Source organism: Aquarana catesbeiana, linkage group LG03 (assembly GCF_042186555.1).
Source record: "Aquarana catesbeiana isolate 2022-GZ linkage group LG03, ASM4218655v1, whole genome shotgun sequence".
In the NCBI taxonomy this organism is placed as follows: domain Eukaryota; kingdom Metazoa; phylum Chordata; class Amphibia; order Anura; family Ranidae; genus Aquarana; species Aquarana catesbeiana.
The window spans coordinates 304,596,798-304,622,539 of NC_133326.1; the positions used below are offsets into that span (position 1 = coordinate 304,596,798).

General features: G+C 41.3%; 1 protein-coding gene across 1 annotated transcript in view; it reads right to left on the reverse strand.

Annotated features, from left to right (window-relative positions):
* Positions 1 to 25,742, reverse strand: part of NUAK1 (NUAK family kinase 1) — a 163,553-nt gene that overhangs the window by 14,923 nt on the left and 122,888 nt on the right. Inside the window, exon 5 of the mRNA XM_073620257.1 lies at positions 10,872 to 10,991. Within this exon, the coding sequence (XP_073476358.1) occupies positions 10,872 to 10,991 (120 nt within the window). The remainder of the gene's footprint in view (positions 1 to 10,871; positions 10,992 to 25,742) is intronic.

The following is a 25,742-nucleotide window of genomic DNA, read 5'->3' on the forward strand; positions in this document are numbered from 1 at the left end:
CCCTGTACCTCTCCGGAAGGTTTGGCTTAAAGGGAGGAGGTCTTTGTTGTTTGGGCCTTCTGTCTGAGGCGATGAGTCCAGACTTGCCACCAGTCACCTTAGAGATGGCTGAGTCCAATTTCATTCCGAAGAGATTCTCTCCATCGAACGGGATACGGCACCAATTGGACTTGGAGGCTGGGTCCGCCGTCCAGGGTTTCAGCCATAATGCTCTTCTGGCCGTTACCGAGGCCAGCATTGATTTTGATGCAGACCTAATGGTATCGACCGAAGCCTCTGCCACAAAGTCACCCGCCAAGCTTAGTTCTTGCAAAGCTTTCACTATTTTTTCTTGGTCTGCACCCTCCAATACAAGCTTCTCGGTGCTTGCAGACCAGCTCGAGATGGCTCTTCCTACCGCTGCGAGTGCTATCGCAGGTCTGCAGGCGCCTCCTGCCGACAGGTAGGCCCTCTTGAGGTCCGTGTCGATCTTCCTGTCGAGCACGTCCATGAATGTCACTGCGTCTTCTAGCGGGAGTGTAACGTGCCTGGCTAGGCGCATCAAAGAATGACCAGAAGCTATGGGTGAGAGAAGGCCTATAAGAGTCACATAGTGCACATGTGGCTAACTGATGATTGTTCTTTATCGAGAGAAATGGAATAAAAACTCTATGGAGGAGTTTGAACTCCTAAGACTCTCTCTACTTTTCGCTGGTTACTAACTTCAAAATCTTGTTGTAGCCACTGATAACATTTATTGGCAAGCTCTTCTTCTGAAAAGTCCTTACACCAAGTAGATACTGAGGGCGACGAAAGAGGTGTTGTGAGATGCAGGTTGGTAGATGTTTGAGACGGAGTAAGTTTTTTTTATGTAGTAAACAGTGTATTAAGGATAGCTGGAATATCTTGGATTTCTCCTGGCAACAACATTTTGCATATTCCTTGAATTGTAGATAATAGAAGGAATGTTGGTCCAGTAGATCATGAGCGTGGAGAGGACCTTAAAGTGTTTCGAGATTTCCAGGGTCTGGTTTAAATAATTTCAGGCCCTTGCATTTCTATATAGAGTAGGCCCCATATTGCATACTGTGAGGGAACATGGGATTGCCATGTACAGGTAGATATCTAGATATATATGAGGAGAGACCAATTTTTTTCAGGTTTCCCTCCAAGCTATCAGAGTGTCCCAGAGCAAGTTATGTTGAAGGTTGAAGGACAAAAATTTTAGTTTATTGAGAAGGATGACTGTCAGACTGTAAGGGCAGGCCATTTGTACTGACAAATTGAAGTAGCGAGAGGATTAAGATATCCAGTCTATACCAATGTGTTAAAGGCAAGCCATGTTATACTGTATACCCAAATGTTTGATAGGTTTTCTGCCCCCTTCACTTCTGGGGACATATAGTTTCAGCATAATACGAGGTCTTTTGTTTTGCCAAAAAATAATGAGACCATTTTATACAATTTGTGTATATCTTTGTGCTTCAGCAAAAGTGGTATAGTCTGAAGTGGATATAGTAACTGGGCAAAACTGACCATTCTGAACAGATGGCATCTACCAAAAAGTGAACTGGGTAGGTCCATCCATGCCTCCAGCTCACTCAGTATTTTTGTTATCAATGGAGGATAGTTCAGATTATGCAGTGAGGATGGCGGTCTCCCTATCTTGATGCCTAGATAAGTGATGTATCCCTCAGCCACAGGGACGGGGAAGCCAAAGACCATTGACAAGACTGGGAGGTGTGTAGCAGGAAGTATCTCAGTTTTACTAAAATCTATCCAGAGGCCTGAACATAAATGAAATGTATTGAATAATTGCTTTATAGTGTGCATGTCAGAGGATGGAATGTGAAGATCAAGACATCGAAAAGTACCGTTTGTACTTCCATGCTACATATTTTAATACCGTGCAGAGATGCCATATTGGTCAAATATCTAGAGAGGAGTTCTACTGCGAAATTAAATAGGAGGGGGTAGAGTGAACAACCTTGTCTGGTCCCTTTGTATAGCTGGATTTGTCAGATACGAGGCCTGCCACCACCAGCCTAGCCATAGAGGAGGAATACATGTTAGTAATGAAATGTAAAAAGGACACAAGAAGTCTATTTTAGAAGGGTCTAATAAGATCCAATGAAAATTCATGTTATCAAAGGCTTTTTTGGCATCCAATGTGATAATAACACAATAGCTTATTCTAAAAAGTGCTAGAACTTTAGGTATGTTAGCGGAGGCCATTCTGCCCTTGGAAAAACCCAGTTGAGCTGGATGTTAATAAATCTGGCATTAGATCTGCTAGCCAAGTGGCAATGATTTTGGAAAGAATTTTTCTCTTTTGCACATCCAAAAGTTTCCTTTGCTTTCACCAGCTCTGATTTCTCCTACTGTATTCATTTTGTGAAAGGAGCAATCCAATTAAGGTGAGGGTATAAGTAATTTTGCTGTGCTACTATTTTAGCTATTATGCCTTTGTTTACATTAAAGGGTAAGTTCACCTTTACAGAAAAATCTGTAAGGCGAACTTACACAGGACCCCGCTCTTGCCCCCCCCTCGGTCCAGCTGACCTGGACCGCGGCAATTTCCCAATCTAAGCCCCGCTATATCTCCACCAGGAGTCTGGGGCTTAGAAATCTTCTGAGCTAAATGTCCAAAATGTACCTTGTCGCATGGGTGGCGCCGACTAATCAGCATCCGCATAGGCCGTCCTGTCAGCTATGGAGAAGGAGAAGACGCATGGATGCCAAGGGGGTTTCTAAGCCTCGGACTCCTGGCGTGGACATACTGGGGCTTAGAACGGGAGATTGCTGTGGTCCAGGTCAGCAGGACTGGGGGGGCGAGGAGGGGGTCCTGTGTAAGTTCACCTTACAGATTTTTCTGTAAAGGTGAACTTACACTTTAAGGCCCTGTTCACACCAGAAGGCGGTACAGGAAACATTCCACGTGATCTGCAGTGGGTGTCAATGTTGAACTTAACACCCCAAACGCAGGTCGTGATTTTGAATTTGATCACATGGTACAAAAGTAGCTGCGCGTTCCTTTGCAATTCCTAGTGTGAACAACCCTTAAAGTGGAAGATCCACTTTAAGCATTGCTCCCCCCTCCTATGCCACAATTGGCATGACATTTTTTTTGGGGGGGGAGCAGGTACCTAGTTTTGACAGGTACCGCCTAGGCGACTCCAGCGGAAGTTCTCCTCCCCCCGCTCCTTTCACTGCAATTTTCTGGGACATGTCACACAAGATTGCCTGACCACTGAGGAGGCTCAGCGCGACTCGCGCTTGTGCAGTGCGCATCCAGCCGTGAAGCCGCAAGCTGTTACAGCCAGGTTCCCACACTTGTAATGCCAGCAAAAAGAGGAAGAGAAGAAAGGGCTCGGGCAGCCGCATCGCTGGATACTGGGACAGGTGAGTGTGTGTTTATTAAAAGTCAGCAGCTACACTAGTTGCTGACTTTTAATAAACACACAAATGACTGGAACGCCGCTTTTACCACTTCTCACCTGGCCTATAGCATAATGATGGCCGGGTGGTGATTCCGTATATCTGACTGGATGTCATCTGATGTCTTTCAGGATAACAGCCGACACGTGCCCGTAGGGGCACGAAGCGCGGTGATCAGTGGTGCTGTGTGTCAGTCTGACAGATTGCAACACCGATCTCGGTAAAGAGCCTCCATTGGAGTCTCTTTACCACGTGATCAGCCATGTCCAATCACAGCTGATCACAGTGTAGACAGGAAAAGCCACGTAGCGGCTTTTCCTCACTCGCGTCTGATAGATGTGAGTAGAGGAGAGTCGATCAGCTGCTCTCCTGTCAGAGAGGCCTGAGCTGATTGATTATCAGCGCAGCCCCCCCCAGAGGATTCCCACTTCAGACCACCAGGCACGCCACCAGGACCACCAGGGATTGCCACCACTGATGACCACCAGATTTGCCACCCATGGCCACCAGGGATGCCAATTTGTGCCCAAAATTAATGCCAATCAGTGCCCACAAATGGTGCCAGTCAGTGCCCATCACTAATGCCTGCCAGTGCCTCCTTATCAGTGATGCCCATCAGTGCCACCTATCAGTGTCCATCCATGTCCACCAGTGCCACCTATCAGTGCCACCCATAAGTACCAATCAGTGCAGCCTTTCAGTGCACATCAGTGCCGCCTATGAGTGCCCATCAGTGCTGCATACCAGTGCCACCTATCAGTGCCCATCAGTGCTGCCTAACAGTGCCCATCAGTGCTGCATATTAGTGCCCATCATCAGTGCCCATCAGTGCCACCTCATCAGTACCCGTCAGTGCAGCCTCATCAGTGCCCATCAGTGAAGGAGAAAACTTACTTATCTACAAAATTTTATAACAGAAACAAAGAAAAACGTTTTTTTTTTTTCAAAATTGTCAGTCTTTTTTTCATGCGCAAAAAATAAAAACCCTAGCAGTAATCAAATACCACCAAAAGAAAGCTATATTTGTGGGAACTAAACAAAAAAAAATTTGGGTACAGTGTTGCATGACCACACAATTGTCATTCAAAGTGCGACAGCGCTGAAAGCTGAAAATTGGCCTGGGAAAAAAGTGGGGAAAGTGCTTAGTATTGAAGTGGTTAAGATCCCTTTCACACTAACGCTCAAAAACTTCCCTTAAAACGCTGGTGCTTTCGCTGCACTTTTCAAGTGCTTTTGAGGCATTAGGGGTGCGCTTTTTTGAAGGTCATGTGATTCAAAAGAACTATTTTGAGGCTTTTTTTAAATGCTTTTCATGCACTTTTGAGGCGCTTTTGAGGCGCTTCCCATTCTTTTTAATGGAGAGGGGTGCTTTTGAGGCACTTTAAGCGCTTCAAACATGCTTCAAAAGATGATGCTTGCAGGAGTTTTTTCACCGTCCCACCAGTGTGAAAGCATTAATTGATCTTAATGAAAATAGGTTTTTGTGAGCTTTTCAGGTGATTTTTTTTTAGCACAAAAGCGCCTCAGTGTGAAAGGGGTCTAAGTAATTATTATGTGACTTTATATTTTTGTTATTGTAATAAATACCGAGGTTTGTAGATAAAACTAGAAAAATACATCTTTTGAACAACTGCTGAGAAAAGATACAGTGGTGTTCAAATTAATAGCAGTCCAACATCACTAACCAGATAAATCAATGTTTTTGGTATAAATGATATTTTTACATGGCAAATAATTTATTAGTAGGTGTAATAGAAAACCAACTGACCCAACAATCATGACATGCATGCTGCTGATTCTGTGTAACTGAATCATTCATTGAAAGGGGAGTGTTCAAAATAATAGCAGTTTGGAGTTCAATTAGTTTGGAGTTCAACAGGTGTCCCTTATTTAACCACTTCCATACAGTGCATTTTCACCCTCTTCCTGCCCAAGCCAATTTTCATCTTTCAGCGCTGTCGCACTCTAAATAACAATTGCGCGGTCATACAACACTGTACACATATGAAATTTTTGTCATTTTTTCCCCACTAATAGAGCTTTCTTTTGGTGGTATTTGATCACTTCTGCAGTTTTTATTTCTTGAGCTATAAACAAAACAAGAGTGACAAGTTTGAAAAAACACAATATTTTTTACTTCTTGCTAGAATAAATATCCAAATTTTTTTTTTTTAAAGAAATTTTTTCCTCGGTTTAGGTCGATACGTATTCTTCTACATATTTTTTGGTAAAAAATATCGCAATGTGCGTATATTTATTGGTTTGCGCAAAAGTTATATTGTTTACAAAATAAGGGGATAGATTTATAGCATTTTTATTATTTTTTTTTTTTTTTTACTAGTAATGGCGGCGATCTGCGATTTTTATTGCGGCGGACATATCGGACACTTTTGACACATTTTTGGGACCATTCACATTTATACAGAGATCCGTGCTATAAAAATGCATTGATTACTGTATAAATGTGACTGGCAATGAAGAGGTTAACCGGGAGGGGGCGCTGTAGGGGTTAATCATGTTGCTAGGGAGTGATTCTAACTGTGGGGGGAGGGGACTCACAAGGGGAGGAGACCGATCGGTGTTCCTCTGTACAAGGAACACACCATCGGTCTCCTCCCATCTGACAGGACGTGGATCTGTGTGTTTACACACACAGATCCACGGTCCTGCTCGGTTACCGGGCAATCGCAAGTGCCCAGCGGACATCGCGACCGCCGGGCACGCCCTGGGGGACCTGGAAGGGCCGCCGTATAACAGCTGCACCGTCCCGCCATCATATGACGGTGGGCGGGCAGCAAGTGGTTAAGAACGAAGGCAGCAAATGTTGTACATGCTGGGTATAGTGCATTTCTCTCTGAAAATCTAAGTAAAATGGGACATTCCAGAAATAGTTCAAAAGAACAGTGTACTTTGATTAAAAAGTTGATTGTAAAGGGGAAAACGTATAAAGATGTGCAGTAACTCATAGGCTGCACAGCTAAAATGACCTCAAATGCTTTAAAATGGCAACCAAAACCAGAAAGAGGTGGAAGAAAATGGAAAACTACCACTCAAATGGATCGAAGAATATCCTAAATGACAAAGACTCAGCCAATGATCAGCTCCAGGGTGCTCAAAGAAGGTCTAAAGTTACCTGTGAGTACTGTAACAATTAGAAGATACCTTTGTGAAGCCAAGTTATCAGCAAGAAGCCCCTGCAAAGTACCACTGTTGAAAAAAACAATATTGTGCTTAAAGTGGTTGTAAACCATTTTGTTTGTCTTTTGTCAATAGGTAAGCCTAGAATAAGGCTTACCTATCGGTAGTGCAAATATCTCCTAAACATGCGCCGCTTAACCACTTCAATACAGGGCATTTTCACCCCCTTCCTGCCCAGGCCAATTTTCAGCTTTCAGCGCTGTCACACTTTGAATGACAATTGCACGGTCATGCAACGTTGTATCCAAATTCAATTTTGATCATTTTTTTCCCCCACAAATAGAGCTTTCTTTTGGTGGTATTTGATCCCCGTTTTTTATTTTTTGCGCTATAAACAAAAAAAGACCGACAATTTTGAAAAAAAACACAATTTTTTTTTTACTTTTTGCTATATTGTCCCAATTAAAAAAAAAAAATTCTTCTACATATTTTTGGTAAAAAAAAAAAAAATCACAATAAGCGTATATTGATTGGTTTGCGCAAAAGTTAAAGGAGATAGATTTATGTCATTTTTATTATTATTTTTTTTTTTACTACTAATGGCGGCGATCTGTGATTTTTATCGTAACTGTGACATTGCGGCTGACAAATCGGACACTTTTGACACTATTTTGGGACCACTGACACTTATAAATCGATCAGTGCTATAAAAATGCACTGATTTACTGTATAAATGTCAATGGCAGGGGAGGGGTTAACACTAGGGGGCACTGCAGGGGTTAAATGTGTGTGCTAGGGAGTGATTCTAACTGTGGGGAGAGGGGACTGATGAAGGGAGTTGACCGATCTGTGTTCCTATATACAAGGAACATACGATCAGTTCACCTCTCCCCTGACAGGACGTGGATCTGTGTGTTTACACACACAGATCCACGTCGCTGTGAAGACAGTGAAGCATGGGGGCTCAAGCATTGTTATATGGAGAGGTTTCTCATACCAGGGAGTTGGCACTATTTATTGCATACCATGGATCATGCATTAGTTTTAATACATCAAAATACTTGCAGAGGTCATGTTGTTTTATGCCGAAGAGGAAATGCCATTGAAATGGGTGTTTCAACAAGACAATGACCCCAAGCACACCAGTAAGCGAGCAGTATCTTGGTTCCAGACCAACAAAATTAATGTTATGGAGTGGCCAGCCAAATCCACAGACCTTAATCCAATAGAAAACTTGTGGGGTGACATCAAAATGCTGACTCTGAGGTAAAATCAAGAAATGCAGAGGATTGTGTAATGTAGTGCAATCGTCCTGGGCTAGAATACCTGTTCACAGGTGCCAGAAGTTGGTCGACTTCATGCACAGATGTGAAGCAGTTCTAATGCCGCGTACAGTCCGGCGGACAATTCCACCATGTGTGGGCTTCATTGGGCCTGCAGCGGACTTTTTCGGTCGAAAATCTGACAGACTTTAGATTTGGAACATGCTTCAAATCTTTCCGACGGACTCGAGTCCGGTCGAAAAATCCGCTCGTCTGTATGCTAGTCTGACGGACAAAAACCGACGCTAGGGCAGCTATTGGCTACTGGCTATCAACTTCCTTAATTTAGTGCGGTCATACGTCATCACGTACGAATCCATCGGACTTTGATGTGATCGTGTGTAGCCGGTCGTTAGAAAGTCCATCGAAAGACCGGCGTAACTCCGTCGAAAGTCCGTCTGACTTTTGTTGTTGAAAAGTCCGACCGTGTGTACGCTGCACAAGAAACAGTGCTTATACAGCTAAATATTAGATCAGTCATCCACAGGAAAGCTAAATCTTCAAGCATTTTTCAGTTTATACAGTAAATGTTTGAGTTTGTAAAGAAAAATTCAGACACTGCTATTTTTTGGAACAGCTTTATATTCCTTTTACTTCCTTTTCTGTAAAGAAATAACAAAATTTGAAACATTTTTCCTAATGTTTTGATTTGGAATAGACTGTGCAGTGTTCCCAATGCATTTGCTTGTATTGAAATAAAAGCTATTATAAGAATCTTGAGCTTTACTCACTTTTTTAAACACACTGCTATTATTTTGAACACAACTGTATATGCCTGATACAGAATGCATTGTTTTCTATAAGTCAGTCAACTTTTTGCATTGGGAGAAGCAGCACTAAAGCAGAAGTATTGTGAAACAGTGTTAAGCTGTACATGTACCATGTACATTTCAATTAAAGGCCATGTTCACCTTTATTTTAAAAAAATAAAATACAGGTAAAAAAAAAAAAAAAAAAGTCTATTTGTTATTCTTTTTTACACAGGAGCTTGCAAAGATTGCACCCTTAAATCAGTGGGTCACAAGTGCCCTGTCAGATCCCTGCAGACACTTCGTATGGGCTGTCAGTTACTGAGATGCAGGAAGGGTCAATGGACTACGAGGATGTTAATTGGTACACTAGCAGTCCATTGAGAACAAGCTTGTCAGATCACTGTGAATGAATGACGTGGCTGTGCATGGAGAGCCCCACACAGCCAGTCTAATTTCAAATGTCACGGGGGTGGGTGAGGGGGTTGGTGCACAGCAATATGTTACACCCTAAATACAGGAATATTCAATACATGTCTGCAATACATGCACATTTTCCTGTGTTTTATCCCTTTAAAAACAATGCAGAGAAATACCTTTTAATCTGCTAGAAATTTTTTAAACTGAAAACACAGTGCCTTTGCTGCACCGAAATCCAAAGCAAATTTATCAGCCCAGTGTATTCTTTGCTGTACTACAGAAGACTTCCCATCGAGGAGTGTTCTGTAGTCCATCAGGGGAGAACACAGTCAGGTCTGATAACACTGCTTGGGATTTCAGTGCAGCAGAGTTTGTTGTGGACGTCTGGTAAGATCAACAGGTAATTTTCTGTGCATGCAAAGAGACAAAAACATAGGAAATATGACTGTACCAGGAAGATGTTCAGTTGTTTTTTTTTTTTTTTTTTTTTTTTTTTTTTACAGCTGATCAGTTGTACATCTATATATAAAAATTTAAGTCTGTTAATTCCCCTTAACACAGCCTAGAAACACTTATAAACATTCAATTTCACTTGCCATTTAACTGTCCAAGTTGCCATTATTTTAATATATTTCTGCATTGTGTCACCCTTCCTTTGAGTCCTAATAATGATATATTATTTTGTGATAGTAGCAAAAGTGTAAACATTACCTTTTATTAAATGATTTTGAGGACCTTTCTACTTTTTCCAACTTTGTAATTTGTGCCAATGCATAACATGACAACAGATTAGCGCCACCCAACTACCTGTCTACCTGACCCCCAGTGTGACAACACACTGTTCAGCATTCATAGTCTGGGTGACAAATTTCTGTATAATTATAGAAAATTGGATAACAAATGGAGAGGTCAACAAAGTCTGCTAGGTGTTACGTGCCAGATATTATGTTAAATGTTACAATATGGGCCATAAATAACATCCTCTGTCAAGCATCTAATTTGCAGGTGTTTTCCTTTTCTGAACACTTTGTTTTCTGCAATAAAAACAGAAGAGAGTGCACAGGCCACTTACTGAACACATAACCTAATAAGTCCCCTTAGATGGATGAATAACAAATATGAGTATTGAAAATTACATAGGAAAACTTTTAACTGTAATTTAGCTATTTTAAAATTGTTTATTATCCTTAAATATACAACAAACATCAGATTTTCTGAGTTTTCTGTATCTTTCCAAAAAACAAAACAAAATATTTTGTTTCTGTAACAGCTGCAGTCTACAGGTGGGTACACACTATAAGAAAATCGGGCGAATGATCACCCAGTTTTTCTCGATGTTTCATAGCAAGTCGGAACCAAGGAAGGAAATAATGTACGAAAATTCTCGTACGACAAAGGCTTTTTTTTTTTGGTGTCTATTGTTCCTGATCATACGTAGTCTTTTGGATCGGATTTTTTTCGTACGAAATCAGTACACATTAAACGAAAATTGTTCGTTCTGTTCACGTACGAGAAAAAATTTCTACTTTGATCCTATGGAAATATTTGTTTGGAAATTCTGAATCAGAGGTCGAAAGTTGTGTACACACTAAACGAAAATCGAACGATCGTGTCTTGTACAGAATTTTTCTTTCGATTTTCTCATAGTGTGTACGCAGCTTACCTGTAGAACATTGGAAACATCTTACACCAACTGATGTAAGAAGCCCAGTGCTTCAGTAATGTTGTATTATCTCATGTTCCTGTGATAATACAACAAGACAACCAACCATCCACATCACACACTTAACCTACAATGCAAAACAATAAAGCATATATACTTTACCTCAGGACCTCGATACGGTCTCCCATTTACAATCTCTGGTGATGCATAAAGTGGACTTCCACAAAATGTCTGCAGAAATTTGTCTTTATGATAGAGATTAGAGAGTCCAAAATCAGCAATCTGCAAGACAAAACAAAGATATTTTTGTAAAATCCATGCTAAAAACAAAGTAAAAAAATAAAATAAAAAAATCAAAAGCACTTTATGTAAATTTCTTATATTTGCTAATTTTTAGAGAGACCATTCCAAGTGGGAAAAATGGACAACTGATCTTCTTAGAGACAAGTTGTCACAAGTCGGGCTGATGGACCCGAAAAAAATAGAGATTGTTTACTTATTAATGTAAATGTTCGCCAAAACCTCATAAAAAGATGAAACCATAATCACCTAAAGTAGTATTTTGAATAGAGTAAGGGAGGGTTATAACCCCTGTTAACTTTTTTTTCTAGCTGTGTTCCATTGAGGAGATTTCCCTTCACTTCCTGCCCAATTAGCCAAAACAGAAAGTGAGAGGAAACCACTCCAAAGTGAGGGAATCCCTGGCTGTCCCAAGGGTCACTAGAACTAGCTAACTTTCAGGTGACAACCAAAAATTTTTGATTTTCTTTTACTTTCACTTCCAGTGTTAAAGGTAAACAGGACAAACAGAGAAAGCAAATCCCCCCTGCTGGGCATACAGACAGTAAAAAAAAAAAAAAAAAAAAAAAACACAACTGCCAGGTGTTCTAATCTTTCTCCACTCTATTCAAAACGTAAGCCCCGGGAAGACACACAGGAAGAATGTTGGGAGACATTTGCCGGTTTAAAAAAAAAAAAAACAGCTGACATTTTGCCCATGTGTATGTCGGACATGCATGCTGGAAAACCAGCAGCCGACCAACCCCCAAGCAGCGAGCTCAGCCAGTGGCAGAGAGCGCTGATTGGAGTGTTCTGGCAGAGGGGCCGACCCCCCTCAGCTGGGGGAGATTGCTGGACTAACCCCGCATGGTTAGTATTGCAGCTCCATCCAGAGCTGACAGTTTTTTTTCGTGCAACCCAAAAAAAAACTGTAGTGTGTACCCAGCTTAAGCCTTTAGTTATACTTTAAAGTGGAGTTCCACCCACTTTTACAACTCTTCAGCATCCCTCACTAAACTGTGCACTGTAAACGAATTGGATATATATATATATATTTTTTTTTCTCAGCACCTACTGTATATCTGCTGTATTCATTTTTCACTTCCTCCTCCCTGGCCGTGGCTCATTGCATCATTTCCTGTTTGCAATGCCTTCTGAGAAGGGGCGGCAACTTCCTCTGACACTGCTGTTGCTATGGAAACCTGACCTGAAACCTATTACACTGCTTGTGCTGCACTGAGCATGTGCGCGATCTGCAAGGATGAGATCCAGGAAGAAATACAGTCTGTCTTCAGATGTCCACACTTAAGATGGCCACGGCCTGCTGTAAGTTTATAAAATAACAAACTTTTTTACTACTATTTTACTACTATAAACTAACAAAACAGACCTTAGTTTACAGACTAACTTTACTAGAATACATTAAGCTTGTGTATTATAGGGGTATTTTTATTTAAAAAGTATAATTTCGGCTGGAACACCACTTTAAGTTAATCAATCATGTGCTAACGCTTTTGCTTCCCCACATATATTTGAGTATTCAAAGTAGACACCAAACACTTTACCATTAGTCACTTTGCAAATTAAAGATCCATTAAAGCGGAGTTCCACCGAAAAATGGAACTTTCGCTTTTCGGATTCCCCCCCTCGGGTGTCACATTTGGCACCTTTCAGGAGGGAGGGGGGAGAAGATACCTGTCTAATCCAGGTATTTTATCCCACTTCCGAGCATAGATCACCGCAGGCTCCGCAGCTCTACGCCATGTCCGGCCCCTCCTCCGTCCCTCCGCTGTCTTCTGGGAGACACACAGGTCCCAGAAGACAGCAGGGACCAGTGGGGACGCGCAGCGTGACTCGCGCATTCGCAGAAGGGAACCAGGCTGTAAATTCACAAGGTTCTCTGGACAGGTAAGTGTCCATATTTTAAAAGTCAGCAGCTGCAGTATTTGTAGCTGCTGACTTTAAAAAAAACATTTTGGCGGAACTCCGTTTTAAGGTAAGTAAATAGCCATCTAACAACCCCAATTATACAATGATCATATTAAAAAACTGTAGTAAATAATATTTATTTTCACATGCATATGCTTATATGTCAGATCACTAATGCCGTGTACACACGATCGCACATTCTGACAACAAAATCCATGTTTTTTTTCCGAGGGATGTTGGCTCAAACTTGTCTTGCATACACACGGTCACACAAATCTTGTCAGAAATTCCGAGCGTCAAGAACACGGTGACGTACAACACGTACGACGAGCCGAGAAAAAGTTCAAGTTTAATAGCCAGTGTGGCTCTTCTGCTTGATTCCGAGCATGCGTGGAACTCTGTGCGTCGGAATTGTGTACACGCGATCGGAATTTACCACAACGGATTTTGTTGCCGGAAAATTTGAGATCCAGATCTTAAATTTTATTTGTCAGAAATACCGACGTAAAATGTCCGATGGAGCCTACATGCGGTTTAAATTTCCGACAACAGGCTCCCATCGAACATTTCCCATCGGAAAATCCGGCCGTGTCTACACAGCATTAGTGCCATTGGCTTGTCCCCACCAAGGCTGCCAACCCCTGATGACTTTTTTTTACTGACAAAACATGGAAAATTGACTGACTAAATGTTAAATTCACCTTTAAAGGAAATAATAATAAATGCACATATTTTTATTTCTTTTTTTTATGCTAAACATTACATTTTTGTTATTGAGTTTTTATATACCGTACTTTGAAGCAATAATTTTGTGGTTTTTACATGTTAACAGGACCCCCCCATAGAGTTGTACTAGGCAGGGAGTTGGAATTGGGGTCAGCATTTTTGGGAGGCCTGGTTCTCTACACCATTACAGGGTATTGCTCTTAAACAGTTCAATTACTTTGCAAATCTGAGGGAGCCATGCAGACTAGAGTGTTATGCTGGCCATACACTGATTGAAAGTCATCCGGGTTCAGCAGGGATGATTGACTTTTGTCACATGGACGAACTGGAAACGTATCAATTAGCAGCTGCACCCACTGACCAGTGTTTAATGACAGTAGGGGAAGCTGCTGTCAGAATACAATGTCTTGGCAGGGGGGATTCCTTTATCCATCTTTTTTTGTGTGGCTGGAGGAATCCATTTTTTTTCCATCCCGCTAGTTGAAAAGAAAAAACAAAACAAAAAATACAATAGTGTATGGCTGGCTTTACAATAATAATGTCTCATTTACAGATGGTCTGGATTCCTCTCTCTTATCAATTCTGCCTGGCTAGCTAATAGGAAGTTGCTCCTAATCCTTCAGACGTGTGCCCTGCCAATCAAGAGTAATATAATAAAACACTTACTCAGCTAATGAATCTGTGCTGCTCCCTGACCATGGATCAGTGTCTGTAGAAGTCTAAGCAAATTTTCCCTAAAACTGCATACTATTCTTTCCTTAACAAAACACATAGTTTTCAATGACATGAAATGTATGAAACATGAATTGCAAAGCCAGATATATTTGTTTTTTTTACAGAGGAGCGGTTTCAGCAGCCATGTTTTCATTATGGCTATTCAGGAAAAAAGTATTTACATTAAAGTCCACTCCCATCCTCACAGACTGATACTTATCGGATTTTCCCATTAAACTTGTCAGGCTCCTTGAAGCAAGATTAATAGGATTTCAGATTACTTCATGGTCTTGGCACTTAAAAAAGCAGCAACATAGCTATCTAAACCAGGAAGAAAAATATGGAAAGGTTTTCAAGAAATTCCATATTTGCATGCCTCTCTCTGGAAAGCACAGCCATCATTTATTAATATAATGATTCTGACCAAGCATTAATATTCAGTAAAGAATTATAGAAAAACACTGGAAGCATACTTGTAAATAAACAACATAAGAGTTGATAACCTTTAATGTGACAATAATTTCATTTCAGATGTTTTACCCATGAAAGGATAGTTGAATGTCTAATAGCTCAATTGAAGCAATACAGCAAGTAAGCAGGCTGTCCCAACTTTCCTAAGTTTATTCATGTAAAAAATGGGTGTCAGTTTAAGGCACACCGCAGTGGTTAATCTGCATACCTTCCTCTCTACCCCCTGAACTACACTTCTGTATGAAAATGCATACTCAAAGTATGAAAAATAATGTAAAAGAATGCTCATTTAAAGCTGAATCCTAAACATTTGGGCAGAATTTGGCTCTTATGTCATCATACTCACCTGGTGGATTGGTTTACATGTGTGACTCTGCATTAACTTTTGTGAGTACCTATTTTAAGTATTAGTTTTATGGCAAATCTTCACTATGACGTTCCTTTGTTTTCCTCCTTGTACTGGGTGACTTTTTATACATTGGATGAAACTGGTGTGGATTTAAAGGATGAGTAGGCTGCATTCTGTGCTGATCCAGTTACGATATCTTATTGATTTTCTGAAGACCTCATACAAAGGAGAGCAAATATATTCATCAAGGAGATGGTGTATGCACAGGTGGTGGAACACTGAAGTGGTCACATTTTTTGGATGACACTGCTGCACAACTTTATGACACAAAAACTTTTAAGTTATATCACGGACTTTACAAGCATTGATTTTCACTCGTGGACTATTTATTGTTTCTATTTACTACTATTTGTGGAAATATTTTGAGTATGATTGTATATAAAATGTATATGAGTGATGTATTCTGTGGATTTAAAGGGATAGATCAACACTATAATTTCATAAATATATTCTTTAATAGTCAAAGAATATAGATCATCATATGCAAATCTAGATTTTACCTTAAAGTGGTGTTCCGGCCGAAATTATACTTTTTAAATAAAAATACCCCTATAATACACAAGCTTAATGTATTCCAGTAAATTTAGTCTGTAAATTAAGGTCTGTTTTGTTAGTTTATAGCAGTAGTTTGTTATTTTATAAACTTACAGCAGGCCGTGGCCATCTTAAGTGTGGGCATCTGAAGCCAGACTGTATTTCTTCCTGGATCTCATCCTTGCAAGATCTCGCACATGCTCAGTGCAGCACAAGCAGTGTAATAGGTTTCAGGTCGGGTTTCCATAGCAACGGTAGTTTCAGAGGAAGTTGCCGCCCCTTCCCAAAAGGCATTGCAAACAGGGAATGATGCGATGGGCCGCGGCCAGGGAGGAGGAAGTGAAAAATGAATACAGCAGATATACAGTAGGTGCTGAGAAAAAAAAATAAAAAAATATCCAATTTGTTTACAGTGCACAGTTTAGTGAGAGATGCTGAAGAGTTGTAAAATTGGGTGGAACTCCACTTTAAAGTTGTGGTAGCATTATCCGTGTGCTGTACATAGCCTGTACAGAAGAAAAAGCTGTGGGTGGAAAATTTTCTGTAAAGGTCCAGATTTGTCCCATCTCCCTATTCGTTCTGTGACAGGAGACCAACAGAATATCTCTAGAGCTGGAGTAAGTTTTGCCAAGCTCCATTTTACTGTATATTGTTAGTTATATTACTCTATTTACCAGTTGTTTTGATTTTTTTCCAAGAAAAGTAACCTCTGCTTATACAGTATAGTTTTGCAATCTATGCTTAGTTTGAAACACCAGCTTTATTTTAATTTAATTGAAAACAAACATAGAGAACAACTATAAGATGCAATCAGCAGTGACAAAAGTTTACAATTAGCCATTATTTAAGAATCAGAATTATGTTTTTCAAATCAGATTTTTTTGTTTTTGCTTAAGACAAAATAAAATTAAATACATTCAAATGGCATTCTATCAGTTTTATTAATATTTACTATGACCTAAACTTATAAACAGAAAACATTAAAAAAAAAAAGATTTGCCTAAACAAAGCAAAAGCTTATTTATTTCCAAATGACCATATTCTGTCAGCAGAACAGAACATTTCAGTAATTTGAAAAATGCAATTATGATTAATTATTATAAAGCCTACACCAAGGTTTTTCTTTAAACGGAAATACATGGTGTTATTTTTAGAATGTTGTCACACTGCATGCCTCGACCTTGAGCAAGTTTTATACGGTTTACAATTAAAAAAAAAATCTTTGGCATGCACAGAGAAGTGAACCATAGAACCTACCAAAGGAGTTTTGATCTGGATTATAAAAAAATTAAAATATTTTATATACAGTAGCTCTGAGTAGCAAAATAAAATAGGTTTGGTAGCAAAATGTTTGTTGTCCATAAGGAAATATTAAAGTGGAATTATACTCACCTCGGCTCCAGCGATGCGGCATCCCCGAGATCCCTTCCCTGCCGTGAACATCCTTAGGTGACCGGCTTCCAGGTCTCGATTGCAGGGTGCTTTCACTGGCTGGGCAGAGATTACATCATGCCGGGAGTTCAGTCAGATTCTGCATTGCCGAATTTGTGCAGTGAGCTGCATGTGCGCAGCTCGCTGTATAAGGGCAGACAGGCAGATCAGTAACTTTAAGGCAGAACAAATTAAGCATGTCTCTTCTGCATTAAAATTCCTACCTGTATACCCATTTTTAATTTTGTCATAAAGTCCCGCTTTAACATTGTTTTAATAAATTTTCAAGGCTAAATCAAGGCTAAATTAATATTTTATAAGCGTTACTGACCCTTCCTTCAATAACACAGGGGCCCTTCTATGTTTTTTTTTAAGTGGACTAAAATTCTATGCTTGAAACCAGAATATAGGTGTATTATATTTGGAAAATGGTACTACAATAGCACGCTTCACTTACAGGTGGTGAGGTGGTGCTTTATCTGAACTCTTACATTGATTTAATTTGGCATAGGGGGTCCTGGAGAAATATTAAAGTAGAATTATGACCTCCCATTTAAAAAAAAAAAATGTGTTGAAGCTCTTAATTATAAAAGTGCATTTGCATGTACAGCTTTCTCATAGGCCCTCTGCACAGTCCCATATATAACTGTTGAGCATTGCCATTAAGTCCACTTAATGCAGCTTCCTGTAATGGTGTGGCAATGATGCTCCACTGCTCCTGAATTCAGAGCAGAATTGCAATGTGAGCTGTGCCTTCTTGCATTACAGTGGAAAGTAAAAAGGTTGCAGAGATGTGGCCATCAGCACTATCACTGCTTAGTCACACAAGCCTGCAATTTGAAAATCAGCACCTGGCCACAATTAGTCCTGCCTTCTGCTGTCTGGATTGGCAGAACTGACTCTGTTACTGAAACCCTCCCGCTGTGTGCTGCAGTGTCTGGGAGAGAGAGCATGCAAGACTCAAAAATAGAACTTTGCTCAGTTGGAGAAGAAGAAGCCTCTCATGTTTACTTTATCAACTCTGGATTAACTGTGGGTGAAGGATTGTGTATATGGGATTGTATTTTTAAATTTTTTTGGTTGAACATCAGGGGTAGGCAACCTTAAAAAAGGTGAAGATCTACCTGAACAACATAGGAGCAGTCAAAGATCACCGGGCACAGTTTCGCCCCCTCAGACCTGATTTAAACCTCTAATTGCCGTATTACCATGTCACAAGTGCATGCATTGCATAGAAATCGTGGTTTTAAATCAGATGGTGAGGAGGCAATATATCACCTCCTCATCACCTGTCAACACACACTCAGATCACTTTTCAGGGGAGCAGCCGTGCCTGCTGCACTTGTGAATGAGCCCTTAGTTGCATTTGGCAGCGGCACCCTTAGGGCTCATTCACACGTAAAGTTGGGGGTGGTACAGCAGGATATATAATAGATGTCTATGGCTAATAGCAGCCAACCCGCAGAAAAGCTGCAGGTACTCTGCACTGCACCCGCGGTGAGTGTAAACCGCAGCACATCAACGTGAAAGCAGCCCTATACTAATATGCCCAGTGTTTTGCTTCACACCGACCCAAAGATCTCTTTTTTTCTGCTGCTGGCACCACTCTGGAGACTACTAGCCGGGATAAAAAGTGGAGTGCAGGTGGTATCACTCCACTTGAGACAGAAGCCAGCACTACAGAGGAGGCATCGGCTTATATGGCTCTTGCCTCCCAAGTAATTCCTCTGCATTGCACTCTGTTTGATGCTCTGGAATGGTGGGTCAGCAAGCCCAGATTGCGATCTACCAGTCACCTTTCCATGATCTACTGGTAGATCGTGATCTACAGGTTGCTGATCCCCAAACTAAATGGACTTGTGTCTTTTTTTAAACTAACTATGTAACTATGTAAAAAGCTTGAGCATTACATAGTAACTGGATTTGGTACTTGCTTAGACTGTCAAACAAGAATCTTAAGTTGTACTTTAACCACCTCAATACAGGGCACTTACACCCCCTTCCTGCCCAAGCCATTTTTCAGTTTTCAGCGCTGTCGCACTTTGAATGACAATTGCGCGGTCATGTTACACTGCACCTTAATTAAATTTTTATCATTTTTTTCCCCACAAATAGAGCTTTCTTTTGGTGGTATTTGATCACCTCTGCAGTTTTTATTTATTGCGCTTAGGGATGAGCTTCGAGTTCGAGTCGAACTCATGTTCGACTCGAACATTGGCTGTTCGCAAGTTCACCGAACAGCGAACAATTTGGGGTGTTCGCGGCAAATTCGAATGCCGCGGAACACCCTTTAAAAGTCTATGGGAGAAATCAAAAGTGCTAATTTTAAAGGCTAATATGCAAGTTATTGTCATAAAAAGTGTTTGGGGACCTGGGTCCTGCCCCAGGGGACATGGATCAATGCAAAAAAAAGTTTTAAAAACGGCCGTTTTTTCAGGAGCAGTGATTTTAATAATACTTAAAGTCAATCAATAAAAGTGTAATATCCCTTTAAATTTCGTACCTGGGGGGTGTCTATAGTGTGCCTGTAAAGGGGCGCATGTTTCCTGTGTTTAGAACAGTCTGACAGCAAAATGACATTTTGAAGGAAAAAACTCATTTAAAACTACCCGCGGCTATTGCATTGCCGACAATACACATAGAAGTTCATTGATAAAAACGGCATGGGAATTCCCCAAAGGGGAACCCCGAACCAAAATTAAAAAAAAAAAATGACGTGGGGGTCCCCCTAAATTCCATACCAGGCCCTTCAGGTCTGGTATGGATATTAAGGGGAACCCCGGCCAAAATTTAAAAAAAAAAATGACGTGGGGTTCCCCCTAAATTCCATACCAGACCCTTCAGGTCTGGTATGGATTTTAAGGGGAACCCCGCGCCAAAAAAAAAAAAAAAAAAACGGCGTGGGGTCCCCCCAAAAATCCATACCAGACCCTTATCCGAGCACGCAACCTGGCAGGCCGCAGGAAAAGAGGGGGGGACAAGAGTGCGGCCCCCCCTCCCTCCTGAACCGTACCAGGCCACATGCCCTCAACATTGGGAGGGTGCTTTGGGGTAGCCCCCCAAAACACCTTGTCCCCATGTTGATGAGGACAAGGGCCTCATCCCCACAACCCTGGCCGGTGGTTGTGGGGGTCTGCGGGCGGGGGGCTTATCGGAATCTGGAAGCCCCCTTTAACAAGGTGACCCCCAGATCCCGGCCCCCCCCCTGTGTGAAATGGTAAGGGGGTACATAAGTACCCCTACCATTTCACGAAAAAAGTGTCAAAAATGTTAAAAATGACAAGAGACAGTTTTTGACAATTCCTTTATTTAAATGCTTCTTCTTTCTTCTATCTTGCTTCATCTTCTGGTTCTTCTGGCTCTTCTGGTTCTTCTGGTTCTTCCTCCGGCGTTCTCGTCCAGCATCTCCTCCGCGGCGTCTTCTGTCTTCTTCTCCTCGGGCCGCTCCGCACCCATGGCATGGGGGGGAGGCTCCCGCTCTTCTCTTCTTCTCTTCTTTTCTTCTTTTCTTCTTTTCTTCTCTTCTTCTCTTCTTCCTATTCATTTTCTTCTCCGGGCCGCTCCGCAATCCATGCTGGCATGGAGGGAGGCTCCCGCTGTGTGACGGCGCTCCTCGTCTGACAGTTCTTAAATAACAGAGGGGGGCGGGGCCACCCGGTGACCCCGCCCCCCTCTGACGCACGGTGACTTGACGGGACTTCCCTGTGGCATTCCCCGTGACGTCACAGGGAAGTCCCGTCAAGTCACCGTGCGTCAGAGGGGGGCGGGGTCACCGGGTGGCCCCGCCCCCCTCTGTTATTTAAGAACTGTCAGACGAGGAGCGCCGTCACACAGCGGGAGCCTCCCTCCATGCCAGCATGGATTGCGGAGCGGCCCGGAGAAGAAAATGAAGAAGAAGAGAAGAAAAGAAGAAAAGAAGAAAAGAAGAAGAGAAGAAGAGAAGAAGAGAAGAGCGGGAGCCTCCCCCCCATGCCATGGGTGCGGAGCGGCCCGAGGAGAAGAAGACAGAAGACGCCGCGGAGGAGATGCTGGACGAGAACGCCGGAGGAAGAACCAGAAGAACCAGAAGAGCCAGAAGAACCAGAAGATGAAGCAAGATAGAAGAAAGAAGAAGCATTTAAATAAAGGAATTGTCAAAAACTGTCTCTTGTCATTTTTAACATTTTTGACACTTTTTTCGTGAAATGGTAGGGGTACTTATGTACCCCCTTACCATTTCACACAGGGGGGGGGCCGGGATCTGGGGGTCACCTTGTTAAAGGGGGCTTCCAGATTCCGATAAGCCCCCGCCCGCAGACCCCCACAACCACCGGCCAGGGTTGTGGGGATGAGGCCCTTGTCCTCATCAACATGGGGACAAGGTGTTTTGGGGGGCTACCCCAAAGCACCCTCCCAATGTTGAGGGCATGTGGCCTGGTACGGTTCAGGAGGGAGGGGGGGCCGCACTCTCGTCCCCCCCTCTTTTCCTGCGGCCTGCCAGGTTGCGTGCTCGGATAAGGGTCTGGTATGGATTTTTGGGGGGACCCCACGCCGTTTTTTTTTTTTTTTTTGGCGCGGGGTTCCCCTTAAAATCCATACCAGACCTGAAGGGTCTGGTATGGAATTTAGGGGGAACCCCACGTCATTTTTTTTTTTAATTTTGGCTGGGGTTCCCCTTAATATCCATACCAGACCTGAAGGGCCTGGTATGGAATTTAGGGGGACCCCCACGTCATTTTTTTTTTTTAATTTTGGTTCGGGGTTCCCCTTTGGGGAATTCCCATGCCGTTTTTTATCAATGAACTTCTATGTGTATTGTCGGCAATGCAATAGCCGCGGGTAGTTTTAAATGAGTTTTTTCCTTCAAAATGTCATTTTGCTGTCAGACTGTTCTAAACACAGGAAACATGCGCCCCTTTACAGGCACACTATAGACACCCCCCAGGTACGAAATTTAAAGGGATATTACACTTTTATTGTTTGACTTTAAGCATTATTAAAATCACTGCTCCTGAAAAAACGGCCGTTTTTAAAACTTTTTTTTGCATTGATCCATGTCCCCTGGGGCAGGACCCAGGTCCCCAAACACTTTTTATGACAATAACTTGCATATAAGCCTTGAAAATTAGCACTTTTGATTATTCATGTTCGTGTCCCATAGACTTTAACGGTGTTCGCATGTTCGAACGAACTTTTTTCCTGTTCGCATGTTCTGGTGCGAACCGAACAGGGGGGTGTTCGGCTCATCCCTAATTGCGCTATAAACAAAAGAAGAGGGACAATTTTGAAAAAACACAATATTTTTTACTTTTTGCTATAATAAATATCCAATTTTTTTTTTTTTTTTTAACAAATTTTTTCCTCAGTTTAGGCCGATATGTATTCTTCTACATATTTTTGGTAAAAAAAAATTGCGATAAGCGTATATTGATTGGTTTGCGCAAAAGTTATAGCGTCTACAAAATAGGGGATAGATTTATAGCATTTTTATTATTTATTTATTTTTTACTAGTAATGGCGGCGATCTGCAATTTTTATTGTGACTACGATATTGCGGCGGACACATCGGACACTTTTGACACATTTTTGGGACCATTCACATTTATACAGCGATCAGTGCTATAAAATTGCATTGATTACTGTGTAAATGTGACTGGCAGGGAAGGGGTTAACACTAGGGGGCGCTCGAGGGGTTAATGTATGACCTAAGGAGGTGATTCTAACTGTGGGGGGAGGGGACTGACTGGGGGAGGTGACCGATCGCTGTCCCTATGTACAAGGGACACGCCATCGGTCTCCTCTCCTCTCTGACAGGACGTGGATCTGTGTTTACATGCACAGATCCACGCTCCTGCTCTGTTACCCGGCAATCGCGGGTGCCCGGCGGACATCGCGGCCGCCGGGCACGCGCACCGGGTCCCGAGTGACGCAGCCCCCTAGTGGCTCGGGAGGGCGAGGACGTCATATGACGTCCTCCCAGAACAACAGAAGCCTCGTCCAGCCGTCATATGACGGTGGGCGGTGGCTTAGTGGTTAAAGTTATTAACAATGACTAACTTTAGATATTTATGAAAAATAGAACTTAACACATTAGAGCATATTTTATTAAAATTTTGTGCACAGGTCTTTTCAGGTCAAAAAGGGTACATCATGTCACACACGATCATTTAACTGAAATAAACATACGCCAGTTCAATTGAAGATAATTATACCTTGCACCAAAAAAAATGAAGTATTGGATGAGAGGAATGAGAGATGATAGAACATAATGGGATTTTGGGAAGCGATGATTTGTGTACAGGTTAATCAAGTTAAAAATGTGGGTTGGGTGGCATCTCTATACTTAGCCGCTGAAAAAGAGGTTTAGGCTGTAAGAAAAGTGCATGTTTTTACAAGTTCTAATCTCATGTTGCGCCAGCAGAGGATTCTTGGTATTGAGTGATAAATCAGCGTAATCTAATACTTGCTGCAATAAGACTATTTTAAAATTAATGATTAATTGCTTGAAGGCAAAAGGTGGAAACAAAAGGATAAGATCAGGGTAAAAAGTCAAAGATATGAAATACAAATGGCTTCACACTGTACTGTGTCATCACCAGTAGCCAGAGTTTAATTAACCAAGCCTGGATGTGCCCAGTGGACAATAGGTTCAATAAAATACCACTAACCCGCCCTTCCAAACCACAATGCTTTTCCCTTGTCAGCATATCTGTAAACGTTAATCTAAAAGGATATTTATAATCATAATTAAAAAAAGAAAACTTGATTCACACCAAACTAAAACCAATTCAGTGATAAAAATTGGATAATTATTTGCACATATAGCATAAGTGTGATGAGCACTGCAAGAGTCTCAATAGTTCAGTTTTTGGGCATAAAAGATATCGTTTTTGTTAACCTACTGGGCTCCAGTGGTGGAGAGTCAAAAAACCCATGGTAACTCTTGTGACTCATCTACAGTGCATACGGAAAGTTTTCATAGCGCTTCACTTATCCACATTTTGTTATGTTACAGCCTTATTCCAAAATGGATTAAATTATTTTCCTTAAATTCTAATATGATTATGCACAGCGATAAACATACAGTACATTTTACTAGAGGTCATCTGATCCCTTACTTTTCAGCACATCTAAGTGGCACTCCCAGTTGTACTCATTTAGAATTCAAAATTTCTATACCGCTTCTTATTTAAGCTAGATTTTTTTTATTCATGACTTGCTATGCTTTAATACAGAAGAGGTATGCAAAGCAAATAGTGAGAATTCCTATGAGCTAATACAAGTATTCCATCATCTCTCTTATTCAAATAAAAGGTAGGTTCACTAAAAGATTTTCCTGGTTTGGTTGTACCCCAGTAAATTCAGTTACCTGTTAATCCTCCAGTAAATCCCAGAAGAGAGCTGCTATGTAGATTGGGAAGGATTTTTTTTTTCCAAAGAGTAATTTGAAAGCAAAAGCACAGTTAAAAAAATTCCCAACATCAAATGATAAGAGAGAAAAGTATTTGTTGCAGCATATTGTGGCGCTATTAGGCAATGCACCTGCATTGAAGCGCACTACATGCACAGTAATGCACTGCTGTACATTGTGGTGTGCTATATCGACAATCTGGTGCGGGTAAACTTTTGGGTCTGATGTGGTTCTGACAGCCCATTAAAATAAATAGGCTTCCTTAATGCAATGCACATTAACAAGTACCTACCACATGGGACCACATACTGTATGTGTGAAAGGGGTTTTAAGTTACTACATTAAATATTTGCTACATAAGACACGAAGTACTGTAATGTTTTAAATAATGAAACTATAGGAACAGGATTCAGATTGCAAACTGTTATTTTTCGTTCTTCTCATTCCACTGCTCCTCTAACTGGTTCCCAAAGTCTTCTCAAACTTGAGCTCAAAATTTCAAGGAGCCTGTTAAATGATATATGATGTTCCGGTCAAATGTTCCTTGTTTGTTCCATTGGAGGTTTTATCAGCGGAGACCATTCTGCACATCTAAAAATGGCAATGCTTTTTAATATTACACGGGGCGGATTCTGTGATTGTAGTATATGAACCTTTCAATCATCACAGACTAAACTATCTCAAGAAATACACTTATATGGTATATCTCAGTGAAACTAGACAAGAACAAAAACAAAATAATCTGCAATAAAAGTACAGCATTTATAAATCTTTACTCTATAAGTAGTTGACCTGGAATTTATTATAAAACTGCAGTGGGGACAAAATTGGTTAAGAAACCAACATAATAAATGTGTCTACTGGCTCATTTTGGTTTTAGCTCCACTGCATATAGATGTGTGCACTGTTGGATAAGGCTATAATCTGAAATAACTTTGAGAACACTCACACAGAAACCCCTGTGTCCTGTTAGGCCTAACTGATGTGGGTCATTAGCTTTCCTGGCAAATGTTGCATCCAAATACAACATGCAGACACAATGTAATTCATCTTGACTAGGGGAACATTTTCTCCTCCTTCAAAAATAACTGAATACCTCTTCTATAAGAAAACAGTTTGGTTTATGTAAAGGTGCAGGGTCAAAGGACAG